Source organism: Zootoca vivipara, chromosome 9, assembly GCF_965207765.1.
Source record: "Zootoca vivipara chromosome 9, rZooViv2.hap1.1, whole genome shotgun sequence".
NCBI classification, from domain to species: domain Eukaryota; kingdom Metazoa; phylum Chordata; class Lepidosauria; order Squamata; family Lacertidae; genus Zootoca; species Zootoca vivipara.
In genome coordinates this window covers 1349437-1363761 of record NC_142592.1, presented here as the reverse complement: position 1 = coordinate 1363761, position 14325 = coordinate 1349437, and the positions used below count along the sequence as shown (strand labels likewise).

Here is a 14325-nt window from a genome sequence, read left to right as displayed (position 1 = left end):
GCTTGCCGAAATGCCTTCTACGCAAAGCGGCAAGCCCCGGGGGAAACCATAACTGGGTTTGTGACCTCCCTCCGCCAAGCCGCCCGGTTATGCAACTTCTCAGAATTGGAGAACATGCTTCGTGACCGCCTCGTCGGTGGCCTGAGGGACGAGATGTTGCAACGACGCCTCTACGCCAAAAAAGACCTCACGTTCCAGATTGCTCTGGAGGAAGCCCTGGCAACCGAAGCCGCCGAGAGGTCAACGCAAGAGGCACGACCGGCCCCGCCATCCCAACCGAGGGTCTACCACGAAGACCTCACCGACGAATCCGAATCTGACAGGGAGGAAGTACACCGAGTACAGCGGCGCACTCAAGCAGCACACACACCACAGCAGCCTCGACGAGAAGGAGGGAACTGTGCAAGCTGCGGGGAGAACCACGAGAGGAGGACCTGTCGTTTCCGCAACGCAGAGTGCAGGCAGTGCAGAAAATTGGGACACATCGCCCGGGTGTGTCGGGCTCGACTCACCCGTCGACAAGCATCAGATGACCGACCCAGGAGCCCCAGGTCACACGGCACCATGCACCAAGGCAACTCAACGGAGATCACGGACTACCAGGTATTCCAGTTGCCCCATCCCAGCACAGAGAAAATTTATATAGAGGTACAGATAGAGGGAGCCCCATGCCGCATGGAGCTGGACACGGGTTCAACTCTATCCATAATCTCGGCCCGAACATTAAGGGAACTGTGCCCTAATGGGGGTCCCAAACTAAGGCCGGCCCCATTCACCCTCCGGGACTTCCAGAAACGTAAGGTCCCTACTATGGGGGTGGGGACCTTCAGGGTGCAATATCGAGGGCGAAAGCAACAATTGGACTTGCTGGTAGTTAAGGGCCCCTACGTTAGCTTACTGGGACTGGCATGGTTTGGACCTCTGGGGCTAGCCGTTACCGGGGTGAACCGCACTAGCTTACAAGTGGACGTGGACGCCATATGCAAAGAGTTTCCAGGGGTTTTCGATGGGGCATTGGGACGATATACAGGACCCCCCATTGCCCTACAGCTAGACCCCGCTGTACGACCCATCAGACACAAGGCCCGCCGGGTCCCGTTCGCCCTGAAACCCCGCATAGACGAGGAATTGGACCGGCTCGTGGAGCAAGGAGTGCTGGAGCCGGTGCCCAACGCCCCCTGGGAAACTCCAATTGTCACACCCGTCAAGCCTAACGGTTCGGTCCGCATCTGTGCAGACTACAAATGCACCATAAACAAGGCTCTCACGGCCCATGCATACCCAGTGCCAGTGGTCAGCCATGTCCTCGCCACCCTGGCTGGGTCAAAAATCTTTGGCAAACTGGACTTGGCCCAAGTGTATCAACAGTTGCCTGTGGACGAAGCCACAGCAGAGGCTCAGACGATTGTGACGCACAGAGGGGCATTCAGAGTAAAGCGGCTGCAATTTGGCGTTAGCGTGGCACCAGGCATATTCCAGAATCTAATGGACTCTCTCCTTAAAGGGATTCCTGGCGTCACCCCCTTCTTCGATGATGTACTGATCGCCGGGCCCACACCAGAGGAATTTGAGGACCGCCTCCGCTCCGTCCTGCACCGTTTCCAGACGGCGGGCCTCAAGGTGAAGCGGGAAAAGTGTTTACTGGGAGTGCCGCAGGTGGACTTTCTGGGATTTAAGGTGGACGCAGAAGGGGTCCATCCAACCGGTGACAAGGTACGGGCCATTTGTGAGGCCCCAGCGCCCAAGAGCAAGCCCAAACTTCAGTCATTCTTGGGACTATTGAACTTTTACCATGCCTTCCTTCCCCATAAGGCAGCGGTAGCGGAGCCCCTACACAGACTCCTAGATAAAAGGGCCCCTTGGGTGTGGGGCCAGCGACAAAGGGCCGCATTCCAGGCAGTCAAGGACTTGCTCGTCTCGAACTCGGTCTTAGCACACTTCGACGAGAGGCTGCCAGTGGTGCTGGCATGCGACGCCTCTCCCTATGGCATCGGCGCTGTCCTGGGACACCAACTCCCGGATGGAAGAGAGGTGCCGGTGGCATACTTCTCCCAGACGCTTGCTGCAGCCGAACGAAACTACTCACAGATTGACAAGGAGGGTCTGGCAATCGTGAAGGGCGTAAAAAAATTCCATGATTTCTTGTACGGGCGGCCCTTTACCATAGTGACTGACCACAAGCCGTTGCTTGGCCTGTTTGCCCCTGAGAAGCAGACCCCCCAAGTGTTGTCTCCACGTGTCCTCAGGTGGTCAATTTTCCTTGCCGGCTACCAGTATGCACTAATCCACCGCCCTGGGAAGGCGATGGGCCACGCAGACGCCCTCAGCAGGCTACCACTACCAGAAACAGGCCCCGACCCAGCGCCTGCACAAGAGGTTATGACCCTGGAGCTGCTTCCCGACCGACCCATTCAGGCACAAGAAGTTGCGCACCATTCCACAAAAGATAGGGTCATCTCCCGGGTCCTGGACTGGGTGTGGCGAGGATGGCCCAGCAGCAGCCCCGGGCCAGAATTCGCTGGCTACACAAACCGCAAACATGAACTGTCGGCCCACAAGGGGTGCCTGTTATGGGGAAGCAGGGTTGTTGTTCCCCAGCCCCTCCGCAAAAGGGTCCTCACAGCCCTACACGAGACACACCCAGGGGTAGTGAGGATGAAGGCCCTTGCCAGGAGTTATGTGTGGTGGCCGGGGATTGACAGAGAGATAGAGGCCTGGGTCCAACACTGCCAGACCTGCCAAGAATCCCGCCCGGATCCCCCAAGGGCCCCAGTCCAGCCCTGGGAGTCCGCCCGACATCCATGGTCACGCTTGCACGTGGACTTCGCTGGCCCCTTCCAGGGAAAAACATTCTTCATAGTGGTGGATTCCTACACCAAATGGCTGGAGGTCGCACTGGTACCATCCACTTCTACGGCGGCAGCCATCCGGGTACTACGTAAGCTGTTTGCGACCCACGGGCTCCCTGACACTCTCGTCTCGGACAATGGAACCACATTCACGTCAGAGGAGTTCCAGACCTTCACAGCGCAGAACGCCATCCGCCACATCCGCTCAGCACCATTCCACCCTGCCACCAATGGCCAAGCGGAGCGCATGGTGCGGACCACCAAGGACAGCCTCCGCCGCATGACACAAGGGGACTGGGAATACCGCCTTGCCGCATTTCTTCTAGCACAGCACAGCACCCCAAGCACAACGACGGGCCGGAGCCCAGCTGAATTACTAATGGGCCGGCGCCTTGCAACTAGACTGGACCGACTTCACCCCGACAGAGCTCAGGATGAGGTAGTGGTGGGGAAAGGCAGGAACCCCCGGACATTTGTGGCCCAGGACCCAGTGTATGCAAAGAATTTTGGGGCAGGCCCAGCATGGGTACCCGCCACAGTCACCAAGGTGACCGGTCCCGTGTCGTACGAGGTACTAACGGAAGGGGGGCAATGTTGGCGCCGCCACTGCGACCAGCTACGGCGACGATTCCCAGGAGGAACCCGGGAGGAGAGCGGGACAGAGGGGTCCCAAGGGGACAGCAGGGCAGTGAGGCCTGTAGAGTGAGAGGGGTGGGCAGGGGAAGCAGAAGCAGTAGGCACAGAGGGGCGCCCCGAGGCTGGAAGGACACCGGAACCAGAGCTACAACCTAGTGGTTCAGTGGCGCCAGACCAGACAGCCCCGGCACAGCCAGCAGCCTCGGAACACGAGCCAGAACCAGAACCCCTGACCAAGGAACACCCCAGGCCACAACGCACACGGAGGCGGCCAGCAGACCTTGGGGACTACGAATGCAACTTCCCGGGCAGGACTGGAACTTAGAGGGGAGGGGTGTTATGTACTGAGCTGAATCCTAGAACAATAGGATTCAGAATCAGCGGGAGCTACCCAATCCAACTCCAGGTGGAAGTGAATCCGCAACCTGATTGGCCTGCTGGAGCAGCCAATCAGGCGGCTGGCAGAAGTGAATCTGCTACCTGATTGGCCTGTAGGAGCAGCCAATCAGGCTGCAGGGAGAAGTCAATCCACAATATAATTGGCCCACAGGTGTAGCCCTGAAGTAGCCAATCACGCAAGGCCCATTGTGTAAATAATGTATATAAGCAGATGGTTTTGGGAAAAGAGCCATTCGTCTTCTCTTCTCCTCCTTGATGACTATGAGCTGAATAAAGAGCATGAAATTCACTCTCGACTCCGAGTATATTTCACATCCCAAAGGAGATTTCACTTCCAGGTTAGGGTTTAAAACTAACATACTCTTTCCAAAAAAGAGCTTAATGATAGTCCAACAGATTTATCAACTGATGGGAGACATAATGACTTCTTGGCTATAGGGGAAATGGGGTTAACCAGTGCCCCAGTCAAAAATGTATATTGCTGCCTCAATATCTTGTTGTTTGTGAGGGGCTTTTCTGACTCCAGACGAATGAAGTGATAATTAGGGTCGGCAACTGGGAAAATCAGTGTGTGTGTGGCACAACTGCCCTTGACTCCACACCTTATTTTCTCAAGATATATTTTTTTAACTTTCCAGAGAAGCCCTGCTCCTCTTGAATTCTGTGGTCTCAGGCAGCCTCCTACACTGCTTATTGGATTGCACAGCGCAAACTTCTAAACTTCCACCCCTCTTCAGACTCAGAAGAACCCTCTTCTTTGTGCATCCAGCCAGGGCTAGTCACCAAGGTGGCTGCTTCCAGCTACCACTACCTTGGCTCAGATGAGGAAGGTGTACAGACCTTGTTCCTTTTTATCTCCTCTGAAACATCATTTGAAAGGAAGCAACAAGGTACCACACCACTTGGTGTCTGGTTCTGGAGGCTCTGTTTCAGAAGTTTCATCCACATAGGATGGAGAGAGAGAATGAAGAGCATGAGCCTAACTCCCATTTATCTCATCAGAACAATGCTAGATGCTTCGGGGCATGAATGAATGGAATATCTCGGCTGCTGACAAGTTGTAATTTTCTGAGAATGCACAATGGCTAGTTTGTACAAATGAACATGTGCAATCAAAGACAGTGCTACTTTCTGGAGAAAAATGTGCCTGCACAAAACTGTATAGAAGATTGCTCTCAATTGTAATCATATAAGAGTGCAAATATCTTGGTTATATTCAGGCATTCAGATGTCCAGCCACTTTCAAGCAATGCTGATATCCACAGCTTCTCCACTTGGAACAAAAGAATTGGCAAAAGGCAACTCTTCCCTTTCTTTCGCCCTATTCTGCCTTATTTAAATATGTATAGGAACCTATAGCAAGATACTACCAAGGTAAAAACTGGGATTTTGTCTCCATCTTCTTACACCTTTGAGAAAATGGGCTATACTAAATATCACACAATATTCTAAGCCCTTGCAATTAATAGTGCTGCAGCTGCATTCCAATGCTCTCTGCTAACAGTTGTTGTTGTTTAGTTGTTTAGTCTGTCCGACTCTTCGTGACCCCATGGACCAGAGCACACCAGGCACTCCTGTCTTCCACTGCCTCCCGCAGTTTGGTCAGACTCATGTTGGTTCGGGAACACTGTCCAACCATCTCGTCCTCTGTTGTCCCCTTCTCCTTGTGCCCTCAAATTCCTAACAGTGACCGCAGTAAATAAGGATTACTTCAGACTCTTAACTCTCTGCCATGACCTCTTTAAGTAGCCTACAGAAACACTCACTGACAAATGTTTCTGCTCATATATCAATTTAATAAAATTTGCATACTGCACATTTGCATACAGCACAAAACTTGTAAACATCAAACATAAATATAGATTAAAATTATCTATAAAATCCATAAGTTAAACATGTTGGCCTCCTCATTCAAGCAAAAGGCAACATAAGTCTCTTTAAATAATGTGCTTACCTTTCTTGGCTTCACTTTGTCGTGGTAGTCATACTGAAAGATTCCCTTGTAGCTAAGTCCTAACCACCAAGGAATTCCCTGCTTGTCCTGGTGTAAAGAAAACGTGCACATATACCAGAGTCAATGTTATTCTGAAGGGGGTTTAGCAAAAATATAGAGGCAAAGGTAGCAAGAATCCCCTGCCTTTATTAATTTCAAATGTGTTTGGACAGTCTTCGACAGTTGGAACATCCTTAACAGAGATTGCTTTCAAACAAGCAGTTTTCATGTTGTTAACCTTCACTCACTTTTGACAGTGAATGTCATTGTCAATAAATTGCATTCAGGTTTTTTTTTTGTGTGTGTTGTCCTCCTTCCTGTCTTGCTTTTTAAAATCCCAATTTGTGACCATTTTTTACCAGTTTAAATTGAACCAAAGTGGCAACCTGCGCATTCCTATGTCTCCCCCCACCCTGTTCTGACCCATTACCTATCCCTGCCCCCTATTTGGCCCCCCACCCCCCGGCAGGCCCTACCTCCACTTGGTGTAGTCTGGAAAGTGGCCTAGTCTGCTGTGGCCTATTCAGTCTGCTGGGCAATGTTGGGCCTTGTTGCTGCAAAAGGCCTGTTTTCAGTTGGTTGCTGTGGAATTTTGTGATGTCATCTGGTGGTGCGGCTTTGGAGGCAGCAGCGTGTGATCTGCCTTTCTATTGGCTGCTTCTGGAGTCTTCAGAGCTTCTGGTGGTGACGTCTAATTTGGGCACCACTTTTTGTGTTTAATCATTATTTTAGGTGCGAAAGGTGTGTTTTTTTGGAATTTTTAAAATGCCAGATCCCTCCCTGATGGGCATGGAACGTTGTGGCCAAATTTGTTACATTACGGTTCAGCAGTTACAGAAAAAGGCTGTTACATCTGCACGCGCAATGCCTACATTTTATATATATAGATTCTTGCAAATCACTTGGACAACATTTCCATCAAATAACACTTTTCAGTTGAAACGTACCTTAACTGCATAATAATGGACTCCGTATGTTGGAAGAGATTCTACAATGCTCATGTAACTGTGGAGGGAAGTGCAAAATAACAGTGTCACACAGACAACAAGGGGAGGCAATGCAAAAAACAACAATCCTCATTAACATTTGGGTACCCCTTCCAGGGTATATTAAGGACACGAATTCTAAAACTAATGAGTAGGAGTGGATCCATATCATTGTATAGGACACAGAAGCATGTTTTATTTATCTCCATCTTGATGGGAAGCTGTGAGGACTGGTAGGGTAAATTGTTAGACATTTTAAAAGGGATTTGTAGATTTTGTTAAACTTCAATGAGACCTCCCATTACCTTTTGCATCATTGTAACATATTTCATGAAATACTGGATTATATTGAAGTATTTATTGGAGTGGCACGTTCAAATTCTTTGCAATGAAATCTAAATTAAAGACCACAACACTACTGTATGTCTAGAGGAGGACTTGCAGTCTGAAAGAGCATATGTTAAACAGTGGCTTTCAAATATTCTGCCTTCAGGGAACCCTTTCTTTAAGAACTTTCATGTCAAGAGACCCCCAAACATCTTGAAACACCCATCTGTGTTAGGGTGCAGTTCGAGATCTTCTTAGGCCTTGCTGTTGTCAATTGAGTACACACTTTAGAACCCAGCCAATATTCTCCTACAACTGTGGATGGTGGCCAATAATCTGTGGTAGGAAGACTATTTTTTTAAGGCTTGGCCAACATTAGTCATCTTCTCACTGAGGAACTCCTGAAAAGTTTCTAAAGGACCTCAGTGTTTCCTGGAACACAGCCCAAAAACCACTGCACTAAAATAGAAAATGCTATGTAATTACTTGTAGAATGTTCAACTCCCCGCCCTCCATGTTACATCGCAGAGACAAAGTTCATCATAGTAGAATCCCTCTTCCCAACTTACTTGACAATGGCTTGACCTCTTGTCTGCCCATTTAGCTTCTTGTAATGCTCAATAACTCGGTCCTCACTTTGAAGGAGAGAAACAGAATCTCATTACCTTTAGCACAGCTGAAAAAATAGTGCAGGGCCTCCATTGTAGAAGAGGCATCTCATAAAATGGTGGCTATCAGCCCAAGGATTCCCAAAGAGGTCTAAAAATACTAAGTGATGGAAAGCAGAAAAACAAAGCTAGCTAATACCAAAAACAGTTATTTTTAAAAACTTTTATGTTTATAAATTAAAACAAGAACTACTACAAGAACTACACACACAGAGGCAGAAATGCAACAAAAACAGAGACCTATTTCAAGAATTTCCTCCTCCCTTAACCATGGATAACACTAACCAGATCCATCTTAACCAGGAGAAAAATGATGGTTGGAAATCCTGATTATAATGAAACCCATGGTTACAGTGAAATATAATCTGTGTAGATACTACACTTAACTTTGGCTGAATCTGGCAAGTGAAAAGAAGCAGAAATGTATGGGGCATATCTGTGCATGCAATCTGTGGCCCACTCTTGATCTCTTTAACTATTTGCTCTGGGCCAAATGGAAGTATGTTGAGCAGTGCTTCCCAAGCTTGGGTTGCCAGATGTTGTTGGACTCTCAACTCCCATCGTCAGCCAGCATGGCCAACGGTCAGGGATGATGGCACAGGTGGCCCAACATTATTGGGGGACCCAAGACTGGGAAAGGCTGCTATAGGGCCATGGTGAAGAAAGCTTCAGTATGATTAGTGCACAAATAGCCAACTTGGTGTTCTCCAAGTGCCATTGGACCAACTCCTATCAGTCTCAGCCATCAGGGTTTGACATCAGGGATGATGGAAGTGGGTCCAGCAACATCTGGCAACTATCACTTGTTTGGTGCAATGTTTGAATTAACAGACCATGGTTTGTAACCAGCCATCAAATCAGAATGAGAAAATCTTTGTGATAACAATGAATGAAAAAAACAAACCCCATTAATTATTCCTCTGCCTCCAATGCCTACTAAACCCAAACAAGTATGAGGTTTAAAAGTTTGAACCATATCTTGGGAGAGCAAACCATGATTTAGTGTGATGTATGAATTGAGTCAAAAATTCAGAAACAGAACCTATCCCGTTCCTAAATTCTGTACAAACAAATGATTCCAAACAGAGAAATTAAATGGAGAGAAAGGCCTCTAAGTGGTTGAATTTCAGCTGTTCATCTTTTCAGCAGACCGTTGACAGTTGCACTTGGGCTGAGGCCACCTGTTAACATGGCAGTGACTCCAAACTGTCACTATTTTGGTGACAGGTAAACTCATTCATAATGCATTTTACTTCAGATGGCGAATTCTTTGATAGGCATGAAATGGCACTAAAACTCAAGTGCCCCTGCAGGCCTGTCAGCTTGTAAACATCTCTGTGAACTCCTTCAAATCAAATGAAAGACATTGCACAGACAATAAGGTTCATATGGATGTTAACGCGAAGGTTGGAAAAACCCCAGATTGACAGCATCAAAACGAGCCACGACAAAGGCTGCCCAGGATCTGAAACCCGCTTCAAACGAAGGTTTTGAATCCTTCAGGTGGAGATGTTAAGATGCCCTTTCCACACCCAGCTGCAGGCCTGGTGGGCAGGGATGAAGCAGCAGCAATTTGGTGGCGGCGGCAGCGGCAGCAGCGGCAGCAGCAGCACTACAGGTTGTTCTCATACCACTTTGTGCAGCTCCTTCACCCCACACTAGTACACAACCACAAGCACAGCCCCTCCAGATCTGCCAGCAGTTCTAAGCACAGCAGAAATAGTTCACGGTTTTCTCCATTCTCTCTGGAGCCTGATAGATGAGAGCCTGTGCTCTTTTCCTGCCCTCACCAAAGTACAGTACTAGAATGTTAACAGCAAATGTTGGTAGTCCAACACCAACCCAAACATATGGAGCAGAGTGCAGCCAGAAAAGCAAAATAAACGCATTCTGCTTTGTAATTGAACCGAGGGGGGGGGGGAGAGAATGAATGTGCACTCACAAAAGACCAATTTCAAATTCATTAAACCTGTAAACCTAAACATATTCCATGCTGACCATGATTTATCAGTGTGTTTACACTAGGGTTTTTTTTTAATATTTGGAAGAGCTCTCTACTGAAGTAGAGAAGTAAACTTCTAAGGAATATCAAATTATGAATGCAATCATGTTGCCAAATTACTGGGAAAGTAAAGTAAAACTGTAGTAACAAGTTAAGGTAAAGGGACCCCTGACCATTAGGTCCAGTCGTGACCGACTCTGGAGTTGCGCGTTCATCTCGCATTATTGGCTGAGGGAGCCGGCGTATAGCTTCCAGGTCATGTGGCCAGCATGACAAAGCCGCTTCTGGCAAACCAGAGCAGCACATGGAAATGCCGTTTACCTTCCCGCTGTAGCGGTTCCTATTTATCTACTTGCATTTTGACGTGCTTTCAAACTGCTAGGTTGGCAGGAGCTGGGACCAAGCAACAGGAGCTCACCCCGTCACAGGGATTCGAACCGCCGACCTTCTGATCAGCAAGCCCTAGGCTCAGTGGTTTAACCCACAGCGCCACCTGGGTCCCGTAGTAACAAGTTACCTGAGGTGAAATCACTGGGTTTTATAACTCTACTGAAAACAGTAACTTTTTAAACCTTGGCCTTATCTTGGAACTCTTGTTCATAGATACAGTATTAATCTTTTGTCCTTCCTCACCCAAGAGGAGCAGTCAGATTGCACCAAAAGCTACTTGGAAGAGTAAGAACTGCTTTGTAAGTCTTGGTGAATAGCTGTAAACATCCTATTTTGAGATATCGCCTTATATGGCAACAAGTGAAAAAAAAATTCACCAAGTGAGCTGGATCAGGCAACTCAGATCCACTGAGATACAAGTCACAAGATCAGTAAATGAGGTGTTATAAAACTGTTCCTGGACACTTCCCATTGTATGCAAAGGATCACACAACTGAATACTTATTTAAATATAAAAGCTCTCTGTGCATAAAAATAGCGGGATCTAATATGCTATCCTTGTATGTATAGTGATTTTTTGGGGGGAGGGGAGCATTCAGCCGCACAATTCCCCCACCTGCCACCTGAAATGGTGCAGCCCAGTTCTACCACCTCATCTGCTAGGAACCATGTTCAGATTTTATAAAAGGCAGAATGTGTGTTGACATGAAAACTAGAGTCCTGAAAACAGATAATCTCTAGCTGACTGTCCCAGGCACTAAAGATGATTATCCCAGAGAATTATGCTCTTTATAGAAAGCAGCGCCAGTGGTAAAACAGAAGCTTATACAAAGGCAACATGTAGGCTACATTTAGTAGCTTTTTAATTTTGTGTGTGTGTGTTGAATGATATATTGAAAGAATCCTGAGAATATGAAGATTAAAGGCTAATCTGTGGCCTTCCAGATGTTGCTGGATACAACTCCCATCCTCCTGGCCAGGCTGGCTGGGTACAAGAGAGGACGGAGGGCCACAAGTTCCCTTTCCTGCCCTGGCCTTTATGCTTGCAGAGACAGACAGACAGACAGTGATGGCAGGCAGTGCGTTTGAAATGCCAAATAGTTAGATTTTCTGTTTTTACAGAAACAAAACAGGTAAGTTGAGGTTTGTCCCAGCACTACAGGTCTATGTATGCCCCAAGCAGGGATTTTAAATACAGCTGTTTGTATTTGTACAGCTATTTGGAAACTTTCCTGGGGTGGACTCAGAAACTATATTAGAATTTCACAGGAAACTTGAGCCCTGTACCAAGTTAATGCTAATTTTGCAGAATTAGTACCTGGACAAGAGAAATAAGTCTGTCCTCCCCATGTGAGGGGGCACTGGGGAGAGAATAAACAAGGATTCCCAAACTACAACATGAAAACCACACTCCCTTTCTGCCATCAGATTATGAGAGTGGAGAATTTAAAGGAGTAGCCGAAAAGAGGAGTTCCCCACCCATCACTGGGCTTGGAGTCCAATGCTTTAAAGAGAGACATGAGAGAACCACCAACAGCAAAGCAGCAAAACAAATTTTGCCTGTAGTTTTCCTAAACCAATTTATATTTGCATTGATGAAAAGGGTGGGGGAGGCAGACGGAGGGACTTATCCTCAGGGCATTTTGAATTTAAATAGGATGCTTCCATCTCCCCTAATGTGCCTGCACATTTCATTCTCAGCCTGGGGAGAAGAGGAAAGGCTGCAGCATGGAGCATGTTCATGGGGCTCAGTATTAAGTCTCTCATATATGAGAGGTTGAAAATCCACAGTCCTGTCTCCAATAATTATCATAGCAAGTATGCAGCAAAAAAGAAGGAAGGATCAGGGCTGCTTAACCTCAGTGCGCTCTCCCACAGGACTTTGCAAAGTGTGTGCTAACCGCCATGGGTTAGAACAGGCTTCCTCACCTCGGCCCTCCAGATGTTTTTGGCCTACAACTCCCATGACCCCTAGCTAGTAGGACCAGTGGTTAGGGATGATGGGAATTGTAGTCTCAAAACATCTGGAGGGCCGAGGTTGAGGAAGCCTGGGTTAGAAGAACTGAGCAGTGCTCTGGGTCTCCTTGGCATGCGCACCAGGCTGCAAGAGGGTAAAGGTGGGAAACTATGGACTGTGCCCCAGTTCTCACTGCAGTAGCAGATCTGTGTATGGGCTGTACTATTTCAACCTGCAGGTTGGTGCTCACATGAATGAACCAGCCTTCCCCACTCTGATGCCCTCCAGATATTTTGGGCGACAACTCACATCAGCCCTGGTCAGCATGCTCATATTGGCTGGGGTTGATGGGAGTCATCATTGAAAATATCTGGTGGGCACCAGGTTGGGGAATATTGACATTCTCTGGCAAATGTAATTCTGTGAAGGGTGGGCAGCTTAGGGAATCTCTAACTGAGAAGTCTCAATCAACCACACTCACCAAACAGCAATTTTCAGATGTCTTTGGGGGAAGTCACAACAGTGAGAAAGCCAATAAAACTTTACAGTATAGACATGCCCATAGCAATCTTGACCAATGCACCATCCCACAAATGAGTGAAATGGGTAAGCGCTTCTAAACACACAAAAAAGTTACCAGTAAGCAAGAGATGGGTGCTCCTTAAGTGCCTGCGTTGGAAGAGCGGGAAGCTTCTTTAAGTCAGTCCTTACTATTTCATTGCTGAAAAAGAGAGAATTCGAAAAGGGGGATCAATCTACAAGAAATTAACCATGAGGCTTGCAATGGCTGGCTGGCTGCTCTGGTCTGAACATCTGTTCCCCTTTAATGAAATGCTGTGGGGTAGCTTTTTTTTCCTTTCCCTTTATTTATTTTGCATCTGGGAGCATAGTAACCTCCCACTATAGTATCAAAATCGGAGCAAAGCTATCACAGATGTCTAGGTTCCTTTTTCTTCCTGCATTTCATAATACTAGCTCTGAATGTACAAAACAACACAGGACAGTGTGTTTTCAGGGGGAGAGATTCTGTGGGGAAAATCCGTATGGTGGAGGAAAAGGGGGTGGGTGGGAGGAGGACGCACACAATAAGACCCCTTGATTTAACTTCTTCCAAAATGCAGCCATTGATTAGAATGTCAGCCGGGCCCCAACAAGCCTCTCTTCCCTCCCCCTGCAGGGCTTGCTTGGAGTGGGGGGGGGGGAGAGCGAGGATATGCTCAGCACTCTTTGTGGGAAAAGGAGAGGAAAAGTGAACCTCAGCACTAGACACAGCAGAGCACAGCCTGCACAGCTGAGAAAAAGAACATTAAAAAAGGAAAGTTCTTGGAATGGTGGCTGGGGTAGCACTGCAGGGGGAATTCATAGTGTAGCTCCATGTAGGCCAGTTAGTCACTCAGTTAAGGAAATTATGTGACCATAACTGCCAGTTTTAACTAACTGAATCTTTAAATAACACCCCTCCCCCTGAATTGCAGGGGGATCATGAAAGAGAGGTCAGCAATGGGAGAAGGAGTATGAAATGTTTCCTCCCCAGAAACAACCAACAACACCCATTCCCCACCCTAACATTTGTCCCTGAATAAAGGCTGATTGCCCACTTGACTGCAGAGTGTTAGAAGCTGCCATTCCATTTCCAGCTCAAAGCAGAACAGCAATGAATGAGTGCTGATAAACCATCCACAGATGAAGCACCCCCCCCCCCCGAGCTGGCTCTGGCATTAGACAAACCGCTTCAGGCAGCAGAAGCCCCTGAGGCAGCAGCCCCACGGACGTCCCGCCATCTTCTCTGCTAGCACGGAAGCACCACTGGCATCTGCTGAAATTACCCAAGATCTTGCGCCTGCATAAGATCTTGCGCGATTTTGGTGAGATCTTGCCTGGGATGGTGGAAGTGACAGGGCGGGCAGAGAAATGGTGCCAGCAGCAACAGCTATGGCAGCCGTGGGAGTGGCAGGGCAGGGAAATGTGGTACTTCCCATTTTGCCCCAAGCAGCAAAATGGGGCAGGCGTTACTGAGCACCCCCATAACACCCACTCAGTCACATTCCATAGAGAACTGAAAACTGCAGTTGTGGTACCATCAGGTGGGGGGCTGTCTGGATCTCACTGTTTCCATAA

General features: G+C 48.0%; 1 protein-coding gene across 6 annotated transcripts in view; it reads right to left on the bottom strand.

The window, feature by feature from the left end:
• The window catches only part of FRMD4A (FERM domain containing 4A), a 346110-nt gene that overhangs the window by 66726 nt on the left and 265059 nt on the right, over positions 1-14325 (bottom strand). For all 6 annotated transcript variants that reach the window (XM_035127381.3, XM_035127379.3, XM_035127378.3 and 3 more), the window contains 4 exons: positions 12845-12928; positions 7760-7825; positions 6825-6882; positions 5839-5925 (listed from right to left, as the gene is read on the bottom strand). In XM_035127381.3, the coding sequence (XP_034983272.1) occupies positions 5839-5925; positions 6825-6882; positions 7760-7825; positions 12845-12928 (295 nt within the window). The remainder of the gene's footprint in view (positions 1-5838; positions 5926-6824; positions 6883-7759; positions 7826-12844; positions 12929-14325) is intronic.